We start from the raw sequence: 23,895 nt of genomic DNA, 5'->3' as shown, positions 1-23,895 counted from the left end.
ATTTTCTATTTTCGTCCCACCCCGATTATTAGTTAGCCTGCAAGTTCATTACCGCGAGACTAACGAACGCGACATTGTTGTTGTTTTGCAGGTCGAGATGTCGTCGTCTTCGTACGCGAGCGGAACGCCACTGGGAAGTTCCAGCAGTCCGCGGGACGGGAACAACAACTTCATGGACGGCGCCGAGAACATGCTCAAGCTGGCGCTGAAGAAGCCCAAGGCCTGGAAGTGGGAGCTCACGACGTCCAGCTCGTCGCCGGGGATCGACTTTCCGAAGATCCAGCTGTTTGACAGCCGTACTGGGGAGCTGATGATCCAGGTCGACAAGCCGGACTGCGTGGTGAAGAGCGAGCAGCTGGAGGCGGGGTCGGAGCGATCGCGGAGTTCGCAGGGTGACGGAGGGAAGAAGAGCGGGAAAGATCAGCGGTATCGGAGGTCACGAAGCTCGTGCATTCGGGAGAAGGTGGCGACCTCCGGGGAGTATCTGAGTGATGTGTTTGAGCAGTTGCAGAACAAGGGACTGGGGTACAAGCTGGCGACGAGTGCGTCGCAGTATCGAGTGCAGGAAGAAGAGGAAGAGGATCGTTCGCTGCAGAAGAGTAAATCCGCTAATGAGGTGAACGGGGTGAAGAAGAAGATCCGCAAGTCGACGTCCAGTCGATCGAGTTCGATACTAGGAAGAATCAGTGAGTTTTACAAGAGTTCTACGGAAGAAGAACCTGTCGTGGTGTCGCCACCGCCTCCAACTCCACCTCCAGCGATTCCGGAGATTACGGTAGTGGAGGAACCTCCCGCGCCGGAACCCCCCAAGAACAAGATATACAAGCTGGTTCGCAGCAACGCCGGCACGCTCATAGTCCGCGAGGAGTCCTTCCACACTAACCGGAGTCTGCGACGCCGCAAGCTGGAAAGCGAAACCACGATCCCGGAAGACGAACCCCACACAGAACAGCGCGTCAACCTGCCGGTGGACATTCCGACGCCCAGCTACGACACCACGATCAACGAGATCGACAAGCTCATTTCCAAGGTCATGCTCTCGCACACGCTCCAGTCGGTCGAGGAACCGCCGAAGCACTCGTCACCGGTTCGGATCAAGCAGAACGAGGCGAAAAAGCGGCGATCGCGAAGATCGGCGAGCGTCGGCAGTGCTGCCAGCAGAAGTGCCAGTGGGGGAAGCCGACGAGGAAGAAAGAACTCGCCACGTGTGACGGTACTGCCGGGAAGTTCCTCTTCGGAGGAGGATGCCGTTTCGCTGGCGGAAAGCCGGTTCGGATCGCTGAAGCGCCGGGGACGGCCCAAGTACAGGAGGCCGGCGGCAGTAGCAGCGGAGGAGAACGCCGTGGAGCGGAGCAACGGGCAGGAAACAAACGGTGAGTGGTGTTGTTCACCATTCGTAGCTGTTTGGAATGCATTGTAGTAAAACTGGTGTAAATATTGGATGGATTAATCTGTAACTAATCTGATTGTTGTAAAAATGTATAAAAAGAAACTTGCAAATTATCCAGCAAACAAAAGTTCCCTTCCAGACAATAACCCAACTTTCCAACCAGTTTGATGAAATCTCCCAGCCCTTAATCCGTATTACATTCCCGAGCTCAAACTGCACTCTCTTTTTTCTCTGCACCCTGTTGTTGTAAGTGGTACTTATTTCCTTGCATCAAAACTTTAATAGGAATTCCCGGTGACTTCCCCTCCGGAGCAGCCCCTGATGAGAGTATCATCAGCTGCTGCTTCCATCCGGGACACGACCTGCGGGACGAGCTGTGGAGTAGTTATTACGAAGAAATGCGATGGAATGCTTTCACAGTCTGGGATAATTTCTGTCGAGTGCAGCTTGGGTATCCCACCAACCCCGACAGATCCGAAAGTTTTTAATGAACTGAATCAGTCTGGTGGCGATATGCAAAAAATATAGCATGGGTATTTCTTTTTTACTAGCATTTTCTTGGTTAGGATATTCAACTCAATAACTCTATATAAATGTTAATTTACGATTGCAAACGCAAGATGTCATGCCATGTTAAAATTTTCAAGAGACTTTTCCAAAAAAAAATAAATACTAAACACTAAAAACTAAAAATTAAAAACTTAAAACTAAAATCTAAAAACTTTAAAAACTTAAAAACTTTAAAAACTTTAAAAACTTTAAAAACTTTAAAAACTTTAAAAACTTTAAAAACTTTAAAAACTTTAAAAACTTTAAAAACTTTAAAAACTTTAAAAACTTTAAAAACTTTAAAAACTTTAAAAACTTTAAAAACTTTAAAAACTTTAAAAACTTTAAAAACATTAAAAACTTTAAAAACTTTAAAAACTTTAAAAACTTTAAAAACTTTAAAAACTTTAAAAACTTTAAAAACTTTAAAAACTTTAAAAACTTTAAAAACTTTAAAAACTTTAAAAACTTTAAAAACTTTAAAAACTTTAAAAACTTTAAAAACTTTAAAAACTTTAAAAACTTTAAAAACTTTAAAAACTTTAAAAACTTTAAAAACTTTAAAAACTTTAAAAACTTTAAAAACTTTAAAAACTTTAAAAACTTTAAAAACTTTAAAAACTTTAAAAACTTTAAAAACTTTAAAAACTTTAAAAACTTTAAAAACTTTAAAAACTTTAAAAACTTTAAAAACTTTAAAAACTTTAAAAACTTTAAAAACTTCAAAAACTTTAAAAACTTTAAAAACTTTAAAAACTTTAAAAACTTTAAAAACTTTAAAAACTTTAAAAACTTTAAAAACTTTAAAAACTTTAAAAACTTTAAAAACTTTAAAAACTTTAAAAACTTTAAAAACTTTAAAACTTTTAAAACTTTTAAAACTTTAAAAACTTTAAAAACTTTAAAAACTTTCAAAACTTTTTAAAACTTGAATAAATTAAAAAAAAATAACAATTTGAAATGACTTGAAAACTTGAAAAAACAAATAAAAAGGAAAAACTTGAAAAAATTGGAAAAACTTAAAGAAACTTCAAAAGATAGGAAAAACATGTAAAAACTTGAAAAACCTGAAAAAACTTGAAAAAACATAATAAAATTGAAATCAATTGAAAAACTCGCAAAAAATTAAAAAATTGGCAAAAATGGAAAAACTTGGAAAAATTTTGAGAAACTTGGAGAAACTTGGAGAAACATGAAAAAACTTTCAAAAACTTTAAAAAACTTGAAAAAATTTGAAAAAACTTGAAAAAACTTGAAAAAACTGTTAAAACATCAAAAAACTTGTAAAAACTAGAAAAAACTTAAAACAACTTTTAATTTTTTTTAAACTTGATAAAAAGGAAAAAAATAAAAAAAAATTAAAAAACTTTAAAAAATTGGAAAAACTTGAAAAAACTTTATAAAATTGTTTTTTTTAATTGGGAAAACATGAAAAAACTTTTAAAAACTTGATAAAATTGATTGTTTTTAAATTGGGAGAACATGAGAAAACTTTATAAAATTGAAAAAAATTTAAAAAACTTGAAAAAACTTGAAAAAACTTCAAAAAACTTCAAAAAATAGGAAAAAAGTGTAAAAACTTGAAAAACTTTTTAAAACTTGATAAAATTGAAATAAATTGAAAAAATTGGAAAAAATGGAAAAAATTGGATAAAAGAAAAGGAAAAAATTGGAAACACTTGAAAAAACTTGAAAAAACTTGAAAAAACTTGAAATAACTTGAAAAAACTTTAAAAAACCTAAAAAATTTAATGATAAAATGGAAAAAATGAAAATATTGGAAAAAGCTTGAAAAACTTGAAAAAAGACTTTTGAAAACTTGATAAAATTGAAATAAATTGGAAAAAAAAACTTGAAAAAAATTTAAAAACCATGAAAAAACTTGAACAACTTGAAAAAACTTAAAAAACTTGAAAAAACATAAATTGATTAAATTGATTTTTTTTTAAATTGGAAATAATTGAAAAAAACTTGAAAAAATTCAAAAAAAAAATGAAAAAAACTTGAAAAAACTTGAAAAACATGAACAAACTTGAAAAAAACGGGATTTTTTTTTATACTTGAAGAAACTTGAAAAAACCTGAAAAAAAAACTTGAAAAAACTTGATCAAATTGAAAAAAAGTATAAAAATTGAAATTACGAGCCATGGTTTTAAAATTTTAATGAAAAAAGTCTTTAGAAATGCATTATACACCTGTCCAGTTTTTTTGCCATCATTAGTTTCCAAAATATCTAAGTATTCACAAAAATTTATTGTTTTGCGAAAAATATTTTTTTTGTGGTGCTGTACATTGGAATTTCATAAAAATGCAAAACAAGCCCAAACATGCTAAATATGATTTTCAATGCAAAAATGCATTTTAGCTTGTTTTCAGTTGATTAGACTCCTAATTTCATAGATTTTGAAGTTTTTGGAAAAATATTTTTTTTTGCAATTCCGTCGTGAAACTACTTACTTTTCCTGTCATTCTTGAACGACGAAATAGCCTACTTTTCTGTACCAAAAATAACAGAATCGAATAGCAACACTTTTCAAAATAAATGCTGAAAAGTTCTACTTTTCAGCACTGAAATGGGTGCTGAAAAGTTGAACTTTTCAGCACTTGTTTCGAAAAGTAACACTTTTCAACATTTTCTTGATTTAAACGATTTATTGACAAAATTCATGAAAATTTGACTTAAAATTTCACTCAATGGGTGTTTTTCGGAATTGCAAAAAATGTTGTATGGAACTCGTTGCAAAACTTGATTTTTTCAGCACTCTTCGTATTTATCCAACTCGGTGAACCTCGTTGGATAAATGTACGACTCGTGCTGAAAAAATCCTCTTTTTGCAACTTGTTGCATAAACTACTATTTTGCCCCCTGATTTTTCAGACCAATTAATTTGAAAAATATTTGCAACGGCCTAAAATTGAAAAAAAAACTTGAAAACATTGGAAATAACTCGAAAAACTTGAACTAACTTGAGGAAACATGAAAAAACCTGAAAAAAATTAAAAAACCTGAAAAAATTGAAAAAACTTAAAACAAACTTCAAAAACTTGAAAAAAGTTGAAAAAAAATGAAAAAACTTGAAAAAAATTGAAAAAAATGAAAAAACTTTTAAAAGAATCATGAAAAACTGGAACATTTGACAAAATTGAGCCTTACTAAACTCTTAATAAAACTTGAAAAAACTAAAAAAATTGAAAAAACTTGAAAAAACTTGTGAAAATTAAAAAAAAAACAAAAAAATTGAAAAAAAAACTTTAAAAAATATCATGAAAAATGAAAAAAACTCGAAAAAACTTGAACTAACTTGAAAAAACATGGAAAAACTTGAAAAAAAATAAAAAATTAAAAAAACTCAAACAAACTTTAAAAACATGAAAAAAGTTGAAAAAAAAATTAAAAAAAAAATAAAAAATTGAAAAAACTAAAAAAAAAATGAGAAAACTTTTAAAATAATTATGAAAAACTGGAACTCTTGACAATATTGAACTAAACTAAACTCTTTTTAAAACTTGAAAAAAAATTGAAAAACTTGAACAAACTTGAAAAAGCTCGAAAAAACTTGAAAAAACTTGAATTTTTTTTTCTAAAAAACACCTTCAAAATCTTTATAAAAAATCTTCAAAAACTCAATCATGGAAAAACTTAAAAAAAACTTCCTGAAAAAACCTTCAAAAACTTTATAGAAAACCTTCAAAAACTTAAAAATCTTTAAAAACTTAAATATCTTTAAAAACATAAAAAAAAATCTTTTAAACTTATAAATCCCAAAATTTGAATATCTTGATAAAAAAATCTAAAAACTTAAATACCACTAACTAAACAAATAATTTTGAATGTTTTTGAGGTTTTAGCTTATTTTGTTTAAGTTTCTGCTGTCATTATGTAAAAAACATTTTTCATGGGAATCTCAAATATCACCAATATAATTTTTCATACATTTTGGATCAAAAAAATTGACGTTAAAATCTTTGAAGCGGTGATATTTTTTTAAAATTAATTATACTTTATTGAATCTTTCTCATAACAAAAGTGGTCAGCTCTTCAGGTTTAGTTTGCTTTTCGTGATTCCAACGCTGTTCATTTTAATAACATTAAAAGTATATGATTCATTATTTTTGTAACACTAGGTACAATGAGAATTTTTTTATGAAAAGCAGTGGTATTTATTTCGAACAAAATTAAAATCCTTCGTTTCAATAAAGTAACGGATTCGAGTGGAAGGAATGACATTCTCCATAAAATCTGTAATTCACAGACAAAAAAAGGCAAGTCCTTAAAAAAATTCAAAAATCTGTATCACAGGCTCTTTTAAATTACTTATTATTCAAAATTTCAATTCTTTAGCTAAATAGTGACAAACAGACGAAAAATAAGATACAGAGGAAATAAAACTCTAATTCCGGCCATTGGCCACTAAATGTTTAGACCAATTCGTTAAACTTTTTGTTGAAGCAAATGACACTACACTAGTCGTTATGCCACTGCTTGATCACCTGGAAGAATGCATCCTATTCTCGTCCTAAACTCCCTCCCAACTGTCACTTTCCATCTCGTCATCTCGTCACTGGTGGGCCAAGTTTTCCCCCGAGTGATGGTCCTCCAAGAACGGCGCATGCAGAGGGGTAAACCGGACAAAGTTACGAGACACGGAAGCATGACATAAATAATTTATCTCAGGACCTCTCCACTTGCCCTTCCCCTGTGTGAGTATCAAGAAAGTGGGTTGTTTGGTAGAATCATCGTCGCCCCTCCTTCCTCTCTCTCTGACTTCCAGGAAAGTCAATGAAATGTAAATGAAATCGGCCAAGAGCAGTTCCCAGGAATCGACCAGCAGCTTGGTCGTCAGCTGGGTGGGGCAAAATGACGATGATGAGGATACACTCTTCGCCAAATTTGTGGCCGTGATTGAGGACACAATTTGATTTGCGCATTTTTGATGAGGAGACAAATGTTGGCGGCGGTGGGGTAAATTTATTTGATTTTGTGGCAAGATTTATTTTACTGTGTAGGAAAATGGAGGAAGATTCTCACTCGGAACAAGCTCGGTCAGCATGTGAACATGAGCAATTTACAAGTGCTGGCTGGCGCAGAGGATGGTGCGAGAACTTTGCCGAGATGAACGTAAAGTATGAAATGTTACCCTCTTGAGAGTGGAATAACAGTGTTGGTTGCAAATTACTTCGATTCTAACAAGATTGCTGGTGAATCACAGTCTGATAGGAGGTTAACGGAATGCTAAGGCTGGTGCTATCTTATCTTCAGGGTTGCCAAGTCATAATTGAAAAAATCTGGCCCAGTTCAGAAAAAAAATCTGCCAAAATCTGGAAACGAAAATTAAACAATTTTCAATAGGGAAGAGAAGAAAGGATATGAATTTATTCTAAAAATTGAAGTATTCAGATGGTAAATATTTTTATCGGTCCTAAAAAGGTTGGATTTACGTTTTCAATGAAATAAATTCTTACCAAATTTTGAGATTTTTTGCTAAATCATGCCAAAATCTGGCACAGATCATGATTAATCTTTATTGTGGCTAACTCTTGAAAAATCTGGCATTCCCAGATTTATCTACTGCATCGAAACATTATTGGAGTAAACAAGTGAATAGATGCAAAATAATATTTTTTATCACATATTATCAGCATTTTCAAACATGCTTAAATATTCATTGAAGTTTACGTGGCTCCTCCATTGCCTTGAAGGGCTCTAGTGCTAAAAACATTTTTTTTGTCAGAAAAACTTTCAATATTTCAATATAAATAAGCGTGCAATCGACGATTTTTTTCGAAAAAGCACTTGAGCAGTTCTCTACGGAATCGGTCGTTTTTCTTTCATTTTAATTTTTGTATTTTTTAATCCGGCTGAAACTTTTTTGGTGCCTTCGGTATGCCCAAAGAAGCCATTTTGCATCATTAGTTTGTCCATATAATTTTCCATACAAATTTGGCAGCTGGCCATACAAAAATGATATGTGAAAATTCAAAAATCTGTATATTTTGAAGGAATTTTTTGATCGATTTGGTCTTCGGCAAAGTTGTAGGTATGGATATGGACTACACTGAAAAAAATGATACACGGTAAAAAAAAATTTGGTGATTTTTTATTTAACTTTTTGTCACTAAAACTTGATTTGCAAAAAAACACTATTTTTATTTTTTTTATTTTCTGATATGTTTTAGAGGACATCAAATGCCAACTTTTCAGAAATTTCCAGAATGGGCAAAAAATCTTTGACCGAGTTATGATTTTTTGAATCAATACAGATTTTTTCAAAAATTCGAAATATTGGTCGCAAAAATTTTTCAACTTCATTTTTCGATGTAAAATCGAATTTGCAATCAAAAAGTACTCTAGTGAATTTTTGATTAAGTGCACCGTTTTCAAGTTATAACCATTTTTAGGTAACTTTTTTGAAAATAGTCGTAGTTTTTCATTTTTAAAAATTAGTGCCCATGTTTGCCCACCTTTGAAAAAAATAATTTTGAAAAGCTGAGAAAATTCTCTATATTTTGCTTTTTCGGACTTTGTTGATACGACCCTTAGTTGCTAAGATATTGCCATGCAAAGGTTTAAAAACAAGAAAATTGATGTTTTCTAAGTCTCACCCAAACAACCCACCAGTTTCTAATGTCGATATCTCAGCAACTAATGATCCGATTTACAATGTTAAAATATGAAACATTCGTGAAATTTTCCGATCTTTTCGAAAAAAATATTTTCAAAATTTTTCAATCAAGGCTAACATTTTAAAAAGACCAAAAATTCAATATTACGCCCTTTTGATATGTTAGTCTTGATTTAAAATTTTTGAAAATATTTTAAAGATTGGATAATTTCACGAATGTTTCATATTTTAACATTGAAAATCGGACCATAAGTTGCTGAGATATCGACATTAAACAATTGTGGGTTGTTTGGGTGAGACTTAGAAAACATCAATTTTCTTGTTTTAAAACCTTTGCATGGCAATATCTTAGCAACTAAGGGTCGTATCAACAAAGTCCAAAAAAAGCAAAATATAGAAAATTTTCTCAGCTTTTTTAAATTATTTTTTGCAAAGGTATTATTATTATATTTTTGTATGGACAGCTGCCAAATTTGTATAGAAAATTATGTGGACAAACTAATGATGCAAAATGGCTTCTTTGGGCATACCGAAGGCACCAAAAAAGTTTCAGCCGGATTAAAAAATACAGAAAAAATCGAATGACCGAAATCTCAGAGAATTGCTCACTTTCCTGTGTTGATAATTATTTTTAACATGATTGAACCAGTTCAAAAATATTTTGAAGTTTTATAAAATTCTAATACTAGTTCTGTTTCCACCAGTCAAAACAAAATTCATGCCATTTCAATAACAAATATTGTTAAAATAACAAAAATATTAACAAAGTTTTGTTCGAAGAATAACTCAAAATGTTGTTAGTCTGTTATTAAAATAACAATCCATCCTCTTGAATATTGATTGATTTTCGTTTCCGTTTGAATAAAAGTTTGAACATTTGACTTAACTTTATTTTACGTGAATTGAAAAATTGATGAATAAAATTTCACAGCATTTCATTCGCCATATTAGCTCATACCCCAGAATAACCATTCCCCAGAAACCTTTCTTGTTTTTGTTTGATTAGAAGAGTACACTTTTATAAAAATAATTTAACTCAGATTTACTTTTCTTTTCGGTACCATTAAATCATCAAGTCCCTTATATTAAATCTTAAAATTTTCTAATCTTTTAACCCTCTACTGCCTAAATGTTTTTTTCAATGAAAAATGTTTTTTTATGCGAAGTTTTAGATCGAAGTCCGCCTAGAGGCGGGGTTTGGTTGTAAAGGGTTTACAAAAATGAGTGAATCTTTATGAATAACATAATTCTCCTTTAAACTTATTCTTAATTTTTATCATTCAAAGCTTAGTATTGTGAGAAGTATTGTAAAATGCATTGTTAAAACGGTTTGGGACCTGTGCATCAAAATTTCACAAAACTTCAAAATATTTTTTAGACTGTTTCAATCATACTCAAAGTGATTATCAACTCAGGGAAATGCATTTTAAATTGTCTATTTCATTGAAAATTAGAAGTTTTAATGGAAAAATATTTATTTTGCCCACTGTAGTAAAAAAAATGTTTTTTTCCGTTTTCACCTTTTGGGACCATCCATAAACCACGTGGACACTTTTTTGGTAATCTTTTACCCCCCCTCCCCCCCTTCGTGGACAATTGTCCATACAAAAAAAAACTTTTTTGTATGGATCGTGGACAATCACCATACCCCCCCCCCCCCCTAAAGTGTCCACGTGGTTTATGGATGGTCCCTTTTCACTTTTTGTGTTTTTGCAAAAAAATCCAGTTTTTATTTTCAAAAAATCATATCTCGGGATCCTGTTAATGCACACCTCCCATTTTTTAGTATGAAAAAAAAAGTGAAATTGTCCAAGGAATCCGATAAAAATATTTCAGACATAGGTTTTTGAGCCAGACACCGCCAAAAAGACGTTTTAAACTTCAATTCAACCTTTTATTATGTTAGGCTAGGATTTTCGATCTTCAAACTATTTTTCCTAGAAAGACAAACTTATCACCTTTCATTTGCGTCCAGGACAACTGAAATCGGTTGAAATGGCGTGGAGCTTTTTTTGCCAAAAAATGACGAAAATGGCAATTTTTGGGACCACCCTAGCACGGTGTAGATCACCCTGACGGCCAATCAAAAAAAAAATACGGATCTAATTATTAAGGAATCCCTGGAAAGAAGTTTTTTTCAGTTTAGTCTCTTTTCAAATGGAATTGCTGTATATATATTAAATTTTACCAATTTTCAGTTATGCAACTCTAAACCTAAGGTAATTTTACAATTGGACGTAACTTTGAGCGTTTTTCAAGCAAAGTTACGGCCTTTTCAAGAAAAAACTCAGAAATGTAACTCTGGAGCACTATTTGAAAAGGGCCGATAAGCATTTCACAAAATTCAAAGTGTAACAACAAGTACTGACATCTTCAGCTACCTTCCAACACTGTGGCGTTTGTTTTAAAAATAGTTGCCTGTTGTCTTGGAACATGCCAAACAGTTCCAGCTGTCAAAATACTTATGCGCCTTTTTTAAATGTTGCTCCAGCACTGTGGTACAACATAAAATTCTGGTGAAAAAATGTGTTAATTAAATTGTTAATAAATCAAAAACAAAATTGAGCAATTCACTATTCTTGGACATAAAATTGGAAAATAACGTAAAAGTTTGAAAAAATATTTGTTCATTCATTGTTGGATATTTTATGTAATGCCATAGCAAGTGTATAAATAAAATATTTGAGAAGAAATATAAATTGAAAAATATTGTAATACCGATTTTTAAGTTAATAAACAAACAATATTCTTCGTAATACTGAATTTAAAGTTGGTTCACAGCAAACAAGAATCGAAATAATTTCAAGCAAAACAATGTAAATTGGCAAATATCACAGTGTAAACAAAGTGTCTATCTTTCTCAAGTCAGTTAAGCAGGATAGGCCCAATTACATTGTTTTGCTTAATTTGACAGTTGACAAGTTGACAGAAAACTTGAAACAAACAAGGAAACACAAATTAAAGAAGCCAAATGGTTTTTAAAATTGATATTTATTAACATTCCACCAAAACCATACAATTTCCATAAATTCCTCCCCAGCTACAAGCCAATTTCCACGCTGCAAACCCAAATCTAGTTCCGTTGCATCATCAGCGTTATTGTTGGTTCCGTTCCGTTCGCTCCGTTCTCCCTAAAACCTTCCATCATCAGCTGGAGTGGTAGAAGTTCAGGTTCGAACACGGCAGAATTTATGCTCGCACACGCCTGCTGCCTCACAAAAACCGTAACACCGAAACTGTCACGCTTGTCTGATTCTCCACCCAAGCAAGCCACACTACCTTCTGTGTAAAGTAGGGAATGATATTGTTATTGCTCTCACTCTCTCACACAGTACAGTACCTCGGCCAACTTGGATAACTTCACCGACGACGAGCGCCGTTATCACCGTTTCTCTGTTTTGCTCGCCGGCTTCGTCGCGGAGAACGTACTCACCAGCAGACCGTATCGCACCCGAAGTTCTGCTGGCTCGAAAGTGATCTAAAAGTCGGAACTCACCAACACTAGCGCGCAGCGTTGTTAGGTTAGGTTCGTTTTGTTTTGTTTGCTGCTTGACGCGTTGTCTAGGTTCTGGGGCCGCGTGGGTTCCCCCCGGAAGGCGCCGCCATCGATGGGTGGCTCTCGCGTGTGGCAGGTGTGAGTGCCCGTGTGAGCCCTTCCGAAGGGGCCAGCCCCGACTTGGGACAGTTCGTTCGGGACTTTTGACGTGGTCGGTCGCAGTAGTGTCGCGTGCTATTACCGGTTTGTTCTATCGTCTACACTTCTATTGTTTCAAGTGGTGATCTAGTGTGCGTGGTAGGTTCGTACTCAACCAGCACGGTTTCGGCTAATCGTAGCGTGCTTGGATTTTCGTGGTTCTAGCCGGTCGGAGTCGGAGAGAGTTCTATGAACGGCTGACCTAGAGAGCTTCCGTTACGCAACGCGGTCACGCTCCGTTGGTATCGATTCGCGGCGGGGTCCCTGGCCCTGGCTGGTGGGCGTGCGAGGTCGGTTCGAGGATTTCACCGGTCGTCGTCGTCGTGACAGACGAAAGCGTGTGTTGAAGCAAATTTATAATGAGCTTAGTGCGCGGCGCTGCACTAAAACGGCATATGGGGCTGATTTAGTGCTAAATGTGTGAAAAATGGAAATCAATTCGGCAAATCAAGCTGTGTGTGTGTGGCATGCTATTGATCAGTGTGTGGTGGCCTTTTGCATCAAATTAGAGTGAAATGGAAAATCGGCGAATTAAATGTTGGCAATTTAATACCCGGAGTGTGAAGTTTGAAAAAGTGCATCGCTTTTCGCGTTGTGTTCAATAAAATGCTGACGGCGAACAACAATTTTTCGAACGAGCAGGGTTCTGTCGGTCCAAGTTTTGTGAATTATTAGTTTTGGTTCAACGAGGGGGGAATAAAGAGAGAGGGAGAAGGCGAGGTGGTTTTGTAAGAGTGAAAAGAGTGAAGGGGAAGGGAGAGAGGAGTGTGTTTTTAATTCGTTTGTTTGTTGGAGACATGAAGGCGTGACATCTGGCCGGTGGATTTTTCGTCGTCGTTGTCGTCTGAGTGGAGATTGTTGGAGTTTTACAGTTTTTTTTTGTTGTTTTCTGCTGAGTGGAACGATTTTGTGCAAGTTTCGCGGGAGATTGGTGCAGTTTGCAGTGGAGCTAAAAGTAAGTTTTTATCGTTGCTATTTGGGAGTTTTGGAAGTCGAATTGACACAAAATAAATTTATAAGTTGGATAAAATCTGAGGAAAATTTGCAGGATTTCTTAATCGTTCATCTTTCACAAGATAGTCTTTAAACTTGCTATAAACACTAATAGTTGAAAATAAGAAATGTTTCATTTTTTTCTTATATTGATTTAAAATTGAAACAATCCAAAAGGCATTTTGCATCAATGCGTTTTTAAGATTTTAACATTGAAACAAAAAATTGGGAAAAACACCATATTTTGTCATTCATGGTCATGGTTCAATTGTATAGCTAGAAAAAAAGTTGAATTTCGCTTGGTCGGTCAAGTTGGGATATTTAGCGTTTGAATAACCCTGAGATTTTTTCAGCGTTTGTAGTGCTAGATCTCCCCTTCGAATGCAATCTGGCGCATAAAATGTGGGCTACGATTTAAAGGAATTAGAAGCCTAATCAAGTGACAACAAATCGAAATGCATTTTCCTGCGTGTAAGATCATATTTAGCATGTATCCCAAGCAACATTTTAGGCTTTATCAAAGCTGTCACAACCGCTATAAAACCTATCAGCCAAAACCAACATTAAAACCACTTAGTCGTAACAGCCTCCCCAGAACCCCGATAAACCTCTGTTAAAACCCAAAAGAACCTCCGCAACAGGTTGTAACGGCCTATTTATAAAACCTACAAAGGAGTTCAAGGCTTTTCAACTGATTTTTAACAACATCCTCAAAGCCTTGATAAAACCTAGTCAGGAGTTAAGGAAAAATGACATTTCATACGTCTTCAAACGTCTTATGTCAAATAGGTTTTATTTTGGCAAAAAATAAGTCTTTGGCTTGCCAAATATTAAAACGGAGATGGTTTGCAAAAATGGCGGATATTGGAGGTAATAAAAATAATTTGAAAGCTTATTTCACGCAATTGGTGGCTCAAATTCAGCTGCGGTTTAAATTTTATTGATAAATGTAGGGGAGATAGAGCCAAAAAAATCAACTCGTTTCATAAAAAAATCATTATTTGTAGTCATGGTTTTTAAAGTTAAAAAATATTGCATTGCAATTCTTTGAAAAAATGCACAAATTATTTATAAACATCTGTCGCCATATTAATTATATCATTAATTCAGCACAAATGAGTGTTTTCGTCAAATTTAAATCAAATTTCTCAGTTCTTTATATTTTCAACCAAGATGGTGATCAATTACATTCAATCAGACCACGCGTTTTGCGCCATATTTATGCATTGCTAATTAGGGCATCTCCAACGCGGGTAGCAAACATCGAAGCAAATCAAATTTGCACCCGACGTCAACCCCACCGCGGTACCTGTCGCGGTAGCAAATTTGCTCTCAGTTCTTCGAGATTTCACTTTGCTACCCGCTTTTCAGCCTGTTTGCTACCGCATCAAATAGAATTATGCACGGAAAAATCGAATCAAGCTAGAAAAATTCGAATCCAGCACGGAAAAAAATAAAAAAAAAAAAATTTAAAAAAAAATAAAATTTAAAAAATTTCAAAAAAATCTAAAATTTCAAAAATTTTAAAAATTTTGAAAATTTCAAAAATTTCAAAGAATTCAAAAATTTTAAACATTTTAAAAATTTCAAAAATTTCAAAAAATTCAAGAATCTTAAAAATTTCAAAAATTTTAAAAATTTCAAAAATTTCAAAAATTTCAAAAATTTCAAAAATTTAAAAAATTCAAAAATTTTAAAAATTTTAAAAATTTCAAAAAATTCAAAATTTTTAAAAATATTAAAAATTTCAAAAATTTCAAAAAATTCAAAATTTTTAAAAATTTCAAAAATTTCAAAATTTTCAAAAATTTTAAAAGTTTTAAAAGTTTCAAAAATTTCAAACATTTCAAACATTTCAAAAATTTCAAAAATTTCAAAAGTTTCAAAAATTTCAATTATTTAAAAAATCTAAAAACAAATAAAAATTTCAAAAATTTAACCAGTAATCAAATCTGGAGTTTTTTTTAAAAGGGTCCAATAAACCAAATTTCGAGTTTTTGCCTTTTGGGCGTTTTTGAAACCGCCTTGAGTCAGGGGTATTAAAAAACATTTCGGTAATTCGGTAATTTCAGAATAAAACAAATAAAAAATCCATCAATTTGAAAACAAAATTTTAAAATTTAGAATTTTTGACTTTTTTTTTCAAAATCAAATCAAATTATTCGCTCTACAGCATTGCCTTGGCGTTCTCGATTGCGAGATTCCTACTCGAAACTAGGTGTCCGAAGGATTGGTTGTTGAGGCAACTGCAAACCTCTTTTTACACCTTAGCTTCCATCAACCCCGGGATTCGATGGATTGTTAGTCCAACTGCCTACCAGCGACTCCACCGAGGCAGGACCCAGGGAGACGACTCCTACACCTGGACTGAGCTAACGACCTAACCTTTTAGGTTAGACCGGGGCCAACATTTACTTCCCCATCCGACGGAAGGCGTAGTCAGACAAATCTCGTCTCGAAAAATGCCACCGGGACCGTCTGGGATCGAACCCAAGCCGACTGGGTGAGAGGCAACCACGCTTACCCCTACACCACGGTTCCCGGCTTTTTTTTATTTTTTTAAATTTTGGTACAATTTGATTTTTTGAATTTTGGGATTTTTGAAATCCAGTTTTTTTTTAATTTTTGTTCATGTTTGCTCTCCCCAACCAGAGCAGACATCCAAAAATCTCCAAAACACGCACTCGAAACTTTGCTCCCGGCTTGCCGGTACTTGTCGGGTATCAGAAAATGAGTACCCGACAGGTACCGACACATATTTTTCTTCTACAGATGAACTTGAGATCAAATTAGGTACCTGCTTTGCTACGCGCGGTGGGAGACTCGGGGGCAAACTCGAGAGCAAATTTAGTGCGAATCAAAGCGGGTAGCAAATGGTTGAACTTTCAACATTTTCAAAAATGAAATCTTTTGAAATTTTCAAAAGGATTAAAATGTTTTATAAACTATTAGCATTTCTAGGCATGAATCAACACATAATTATTGATTTTGAAGGTAAACGAGAGCAAAAAATGATAAAAACTCATATTTGCCCCCCGCGGTGGGATTGTTTCGGTGGCAAATTTGCTATCCTAGTGATGGGGATGACGGAGTTTTTTCAAGGTGGCAAATTTGATCTCGGTATTCATGAGCCGGGTGCAAATTTGATTTGCACCCCAGCGGTGGAGATGCCCTTAGCCGCGTTAAAAGCTTTGTCAGGAGCTTGTGGTTTTAATTGAGCTTTTTGCATGCCTAATGGCACTTGACAGCTAAAACACCCTTGGTTTTATAGAAGCAAGCGATAAAACCGTTTGGCATGACATTACCATTGGGTTTTCAAGACTCTCTTGAAGCTTTCATAAAACCTTATCAAAACCCATTTAGCTTTTATTGTCACAAGGTTTTATGTCCGAGGCATAAAACCCTGTTAGAACCTATTAATTAGCTCTTGCTTATTGGTTGCTGTGAATGCCCAAATAAAACTATTAAGCAATCAAGATGCTACCATAAAACCTTAATGAAACTAGGTGTTGGCTAGTTGGTTTAAAAACGTTACTTGGGATGGGATCGATCAAAAATATTTTCAATATTTGTGGAAATTTTCGGCGAAAAAAATCTCTTCAATAGGGGAAGGTGGGGCAAGACGACCATATGGGGCAAGAGGAACAATCGCTCCTACGGCCGTAATTTTTACAATTTTGATTATTTCCAGTATGAGGAATTGTTGCTAGCAATGCAATTAGCTGATTCTATTACCACATAACCGTCAAAATGACGTAAACGCCACGGGGCATAAGATTTAATGAAGTTTTTTTCAAAACCTCTGTTTTCTTATAATATTTGGAAAGTACAAAATAAGGCTTAGGGTTCGTTTTAAGGCTCATTTTATCAAAATGCTATTTTTCCTAGATCAGTAGTGTCCCTACAAATGACATGCCACTATTACAAAGTATGATTTAACTTTTGGTTATTTTTGTTGAGAGCTTTTAAAAAATCTTGTTCAGGTGGGGCAAGTGTACCATATGGATTTTTAGTATGGAAAAATTACGAATTGCTGCAAGAACATATTTTATTGGGAAATAAATACATGAAAGTACTTAAGAACTGATAAACAATCGTTAAAAAAAATTGTTCATACAAAGTATAGTGATATTACTAAAATTTACTATTTATCATCGAAGTAGTATTTTTTTTCGCAAAAAAGAGTAAATTTTTTAGTAAAATATTATTATTTAATCTAAAAATGAAGAAACCATTCAAATACATTATAATCTGATGTATCTAAGTGATAACAGTTCAATTGTTAGCAAATTAACATGTTTTTTCATGCATTGTTCCTCTTGCCCCAACGGGTTGTTCGTCTTGTCCCACTAGTGGAGTAGAACGTACGGAAAATCAAAATTTTAAAATCAATTTTTCACATTAAAAAACAGGATTTTTTAAAAACTTGTTTTAACAAAGTCTTAGTCAAGACCTAGAATAAGATGATTATAATAAAATCCGACAGATTTTTTAACTTTTAATGGGTTATAACGAGCATTTCCTTAGCTTGTTACACTTGCCCCACTTTCCCCTACTGGGAAATATTTTTTTATAATTTTCAGCCATTTTATGATGTTATTTCCGATATTCAATAATAGTAGGCCAATATGATCTATACAATTTCAGCGTATTTAAAGAATATGCATTTCGAAATAACGATGGATTTTGCTGCTGATGACTGTTAAGTATCTCTGGGCCAATTTTCAGAAGGTTTGCTGATGTAGTTCTCGAGATACAGCCAACTTAAAATATTATTTCCGGCTTTTGTTAAGAACATCATTAAAATCTATGCAATTTCAGTATTTCAAAGAATATGCATCTCAAGATAATTATGGATTTGGCTTCATATGATTAGCAAGTATCTCTGGGTCTTGTTTTAGAAGCTTTGCTGATGTAATTTTCGAGATGCAGCCATTTTAAGATGTTATATCCGATTTTCAACGAGAAAAGGTCGGAAATAACATTTAAAATGGCTGTATCTCGAGAACTACATCAGCAAAGCTTCTAAAACATGACCCAGAGATACTTGCCTGTCATCAGAAGCAAAATCCATCATTATCACGAAATGCCAAAATTATATCTGTATCATGAAAGACAACTCCTACACCTAGAATGACCTTATGACTTGACATCGGGACATTTAACTTCTCCATCCAAAGTACCTCGACTCGACTCAAGAAACGCTTAACGGGGTCGATTGAGATTGAACCCAGGCCAACTGGGCCACGCTTACCTCTATGAAAACAAACAAAAAAAAACCGGGGAAGTTTCCGTTTTTTGGTTTGCGAACTTTGATTCAACGAATTTCTCCATTCGAAAAGCTTTCGAATGTGCAAAATTATTCTAAACTATGATTTATTGCAAGCTTTTAGATCGAAACCCGTTAATATGCATTAGACGTGATCCTACTAATAAAAAACCGAAGCACTAAAAAATGCATACAAAGACAAACAAAAGAAGTTAAATAAATTGTAGAACAAAACTTCTTCAAAGTATTTTCTAATCACGAGATAAATATCGTTAAAGTTTGTTTCGTAAAAAAATTATTCTGATAGATTCTAGGCCCAGTGAAAAAAAAATTCTAACCCAAAAATGATGAGCTCCTCGTCACAGTGTCCTGATGCAAACAATGATCGAGCTCGAGCTGTCATAGCCCCGCAAAATATGTTGGCTGACATATCGGGTGGTTTATCAAAAAAAAAAAAAAAAAAAAAAAAACACTTGCTATAAAGGGATAGCAAAATCTGATGCAAAAAAACCCCCAGCTGCCTTGTGAACATACTTTGAATGTGTTTGTTGGTAAATTTTTGACTAGAAAACTTTTGACCTAATCTAATCTAATCTAATCTAACACAAACTCAACCAGTCCAATGGAAGCATGCTTGTGATTAGATTACGCCCCAAGCACTTTTCTTGTCAATATTAATATTTGCAATACATCCGAGAACACCCGAAAATGTAATGCAAAAATAAAAGCGGCCAGCCCTACTGCGTTGTGTTTACCGCGGAGAGGATTCTGTGAACGGATCACATTTCACAGAATCTACAGGGGAGGAAGGATGCGTGGACATACCGTACCTAACGCTCCGAATCAGTTAGGTGTGGTGTGTTAGTGTAAATTTGGCAGATAATTATATTTTTAGGGGGGAAGTAGAGTTGGACAAAATGGGATTAAGGAATGTGCAAGTGAGGAAGGGGTTGGAGGGCTATTTACTTTATGGTTTAATAATGAAGGGGAATATAATCATTAAGCAAATAATAATGGGAAGCTCTCACCAAGAATCAGAAAATCTTCAAATCTTCAAAAGAAACAGCCAAATGTGTCCAAATCGGCAGCTCCTGAGTTCTTATCCTGATCAAAAGCCGCATCGAATCAGCTAAGATCTCCTCGTCATCTGCGCGGTTCAGGCTCTATCCAAGGTAAGCTACATCTTCCCGGACATGCAGCTAAGCAGCAACAGCTCCTGGTTCTGCAACTTTTACACTACAACTCACAAGTCGAACAGAACAAGCCGATAAGACTTTTTCCTATTTGCAGACCTTTTGAAATGATGAACTTTGAAAATTGAAACAATAGTTTCAGAGATATCAAAATCCAAAATGAATTCTTTTGACTTAGGAGATACAAGGACGAAGAAAAAAGTCGATTCACAAAACGGAGAGAACTACTTAATTAATAACTTTCATAGTATAACCACAGTATACTGATATCTGCCTTTAAAAAAAAGTTTTTTCATCATTCATTATCCAACGAGCCTCTGCCGGAGTTTATAAATCAACTACTATAAAAAAAAACAACTTTTTGCAGGATTGATTGAAAATCCACATTATTTTGAAGCTCATTATTCGCTAATGAAAACGAACCGTCGCAGTTCGTTTTGCACCGCTCTGATAAATAACAAGATTAACATGCCACAATGTTTTTTTTCCCCAGCCCTCCGCACACAACTACTAATTGATGATTTGCAAATTACCGGTTAATGAACACTGCCGAAATTTACGCAGAATTAATTCCCACAACAGAGTGCGCGAAAATTCGACTACTCTTATTGGCAGATGCGTATGTGTGTTTATGTAATCAAATGAGGACTCGTGTCTTCTCTGCTACACAACTTGTTTGTGGTGGTTTATCTGAGGGTATAATTAAGTGATAAATGATATTTTCCCGCGCGCGCTTTAGTTCTGAGCATGTTCATAATGTGGTACAGTCGAACCCCGATAGTTGGACTGCTTATTAGGTTGTGTTCCAGATTATGCCAAACAATCCCAGTGTGCCTGTACTTGTGCTGTAATTTGTTGTTTCCAAGCTGCGAATGTGTGTGTTTGTGACCCACTATAAATCAGTGTAATTTGTCAGAGTGTGTTTGTGTGTGTGCGCGTTTGTGTGAAAGTCTTCGTCGAACAAGCTTCGCAAGGGAGTATCTTGTCCCCCTGATGAACGTGTGATTAATTATTGCGTGATATACTTTTTCCTCCCACAGTCAGATGAGAGTCGGGAGGAAGTTGTTTGTCGAACCGGGATTCCGAGATTTCTGGATTTCCTAGTTTTCCCCATGGATAATTTCTGAACGGGATTGTCAACAAACAAGCGGCAACTTCCCTTCTGCGTCAATCAACGCTACTCAGCTCCCATCCGGATCTGGGAATGAGTGCGAGTTACTGATGGGAGATTGATAGCTTTTCAATGAAACAATATGTGCTTTGTTGATAAAATAAGCCAACTTTGCATTGCTCGGTGTAAATATTGACTGAACACTAAACGAGTCCGTGTGCGGCGTGTGTTTGATCCTGTCAGTTAGCAGGGATTATTGTTTATCTCTGATGCATGGTGGATACTCATTTTTATAATTTCAAATTATCGAGCATAGTTAACATTTACGCCAGTTTATATTTTGTGTATGCGATGTTTGAGTTTAGTGACAAGTGAATAACAACATATTTATTTTTTATTGTATTGAGCAATTCTCTACGAAATCGGTCTTTTTTAAAGAATATAAATTTTTGCATTTTTTAATCCGCCTGAAACTTTTTTGGTGCCTTCAGTATGCCCAAAGAAGCCATTTTGCATCATTACTTTGTCCATATAATTTTCCTTACAAATTTGTCAGCTGTCCATACAAAAATGATGTATGAAAATTCAAAAATTTGTGTCTTTTGAAGGAATTTTTTGATCGATTTGGTGTCTTCGGCAAAGTTGTAGGTATGGATATGGACTACACTGAAAAAAAAATTATTCACTGTAAAAAAAAATTGGTGATTTTTTATTTCACTTGTTGTCACTAAAACTTGATTTGCTAAAAAACACTATTTTCAATTTTTTATGTATATGTTTTAGAGGACATCAAATGCCAACTTTTCAGAAATTTCAAGAATGGGCAAAAAATCTTTGAAAAAGTTATGATTTTTTAATGCATACTAATTTTTTTAAAAAATCGAAATATCGGTCGCAAAATTTTTCAACTTTTTCGATGTAAAATCAAATTTGCCATCAAAAAGTATATCAGTGAAATTTTGATAAAGTGCACCGTTTTCTAGTTAAATCCATTTTTAGGTGACTTTTTTGAAAATAGTCGCAGTTTTTCAATTTTTTAAAATAAGGGCACATGTTTGCCCACCTTTGAAAAAAAAAATATTTTTGAAAAGCTGAGAAAATTCTATATATTTTGCTTTTTCGGACTTTGTTAATACGACCCTTAGTTGCTGAGATATTGCCATGCAAGTTTTTAAAATCATTAAATATGAAGTTTTGTAAGTCTCACCCAAAACAACCCACCATTTTCTAATGTCGATATCTCAGCAACTAATGGTCCGATTTACAATATTAAAACATGAAACATTCGTAAAATTTTCCGATCTTTTCGAAAAAAATGTTTTCAAAAATTTTAAACCAAGACAAACATTTCAAAAGGGCCAGAAATTCAATATTACGCCCTTTTAAATGGTTGTCTTGGCTTAAAAATTTTGAAAATGTTTTTTTCGAAAAGATCAGAAAATTTCACGAATGTTTCATATTTTAACATTGTAAATCGGACCATTAGTTGCTGAGATATCGACATTAGAAAATGGTGGGTTGTTTGGGTGAGACTTAGAAAACATCATTTTTACTGTTTTTAAACACTTGCATGGCAATATCTCAGCAACTAAGGGTCGTATCAACAAAGTTCAGAAAAGCAAAATATAGAGAATTTTTTCAGCTATTCAAAAATATTTTTTTCAAAAGTGGGTAAACATGTGCACTAATTTTGAAAATTGAAAAACCGCGACTATTTTCAAAAAAGTCACCTAAAATGGATTTAGTTTGAAAACGGAGCACTTTATCAAAATTTCACTAAAATTCTTTTCGATTGCAAATTTGATTTTAAATCGAAAAATGAAGTTGAAAAATTTTTGCGACCAATTTTTCGATTTTTTTAAAAAATCAGTAATGATTAAAAAATTTATAACTCACCCAAAGATTTTTTGCACAACCTGGAAATTTCTGAAAAAATGGCATTTGATGTCCTCTAAAACATATCAAAAAATTAAAAAATTAAAAATAGTGTTTTTTTGCAAATCAAGTTTTAGTGACAAAAAGTGAAATAAAAAATCATCTATTTTTTTACCGTGTATCATATTTTTTCAGTGTAGTCCATATCCATACCTACAACTTTGCCGAAGACACCAAATCGATCAAAAAATTCCTTCAAAAGATACTAATTTTTGAATTTTCATACATCATTTTTGTATGGACAGCTGACAAATTTGTATGGAAAATTATATGGACAAAGTAATGATGCAAAATGGCTTCTTCAGGCATACTGAAGGCACCAAAAAAGTTTCAGTCGGATTAAAAAATACAAAAAAATTGAATGACGGAAATCTGAGAGAACTGCTATATTGCAAATTAATACAATGGTAATATCTGATTCAGACTAAATTTTAAATTAAACACAAATAAAAAATCAAATTATTCGCTCTAAAGCATTGCCTTGGCGCTCTCGATTGCGAGATTCCTACTCGAGACTAGGTGTCTGACCAACTGTTTGAAAATGATCACTAGGGTTAGTGAAATTTCACGTTTTCGCGGACAGCGTGAAATCCGTGATATTTTGCTTTTTCCGCGAAATCCCATGAAATTGTATGTTTGTGTGAAACTGTAACGATATTTCTCAAAATAATTTATCAAACTCAAATTGGAATGAAAATAATCTTAATAATTACTGCAAAGTTATGCGGTTTAATTACTAATATAAGGTTAGTGATTTTTAATGATTTTGAGTAAAAAACAACAAAATAATAAATATTTGATCCAAAAAGGCTATTTAAGTTAATTTTATTATTTTTCAATTGAAATGCTTGATATGAATCATTTGAAGAATGTTTTTTTCAGTTTTTAAGAAAATAACTAAATTTAGTAATATTTTGAGTCGTTGTAATACACAGTCCTGTTTAATTTTAACAATATATGATTATTTGAGATGCTTTTTTTTTGTTTTCTGTTCTCATTTTGAATTAAAAAAAAAAACGATTTCGTTAAAAATCATATTATTTTTGACTATTGATTTTAAATTAAGTTTTTGATAAGAGAGATGTAATCATTAAAAAAATATTTTAAATGGGCTAACTCTCGCAAAAAATTCAAATAA

The 23,895-nt window shown here is 33.7% G+C and overlaps 2 protein-coding genes across 2 annotated transcripts in view; both read left to right on the top strand.

Annotated features, from left to right (window-relative positions):
- Positions 1-23,895, top strand: part of LOC128092476 (uncharacterized) — a 40,031-nt gene that overhangs the window by 12,586 nt on the left and 3,550 nt on the right. Inside the window, exon 2 of the mRNA XM_052706358.1 lies at positions 92-1,373. Within this exon, the coding sequence (XP_052562318.1) occupies positions 98-1,373 (1,276 nt within the window). The 5' untranslated portion in view covers positions 92-97. The remainder of the gene's footprint in view (positions 1-91; positions 1,374-23,895) is intronic.
- Positions 12,952-23,895, top strand: part of LOC120421204 (uncharacterized) — a 361,516-nt gene continuing 350,572 nt past the window's right edge. The window contains exon 1 of the mRNA XM_052706357.1: positions 12,952-13,211. The gene's annotated coding sequence lies outside the window, so the exon portion shown is untranslated. The remainder of the gene's footprint in view (positions 13,212-23,895) is intronic.

The sequence above is a fragment of the Culex pipiens genome, chromosome 1, assembly GCF_016801865.2.
Source record: "Culex pipiens pallens isolate TS chromosome 1, TS_CPP_V2, whole genome shotgun sequence".
Lineage (NCBI taxonomy): Eukaryota > Metazoa > Arthropoda > Insecta > Diptera > Culicidae > Culex > Culex pipiens.
The sequence above is the reverse complement of the archived record's forward strand: the minus strand, read 5'-3'. Positions and strand labels throughout refer to the sequence as shown.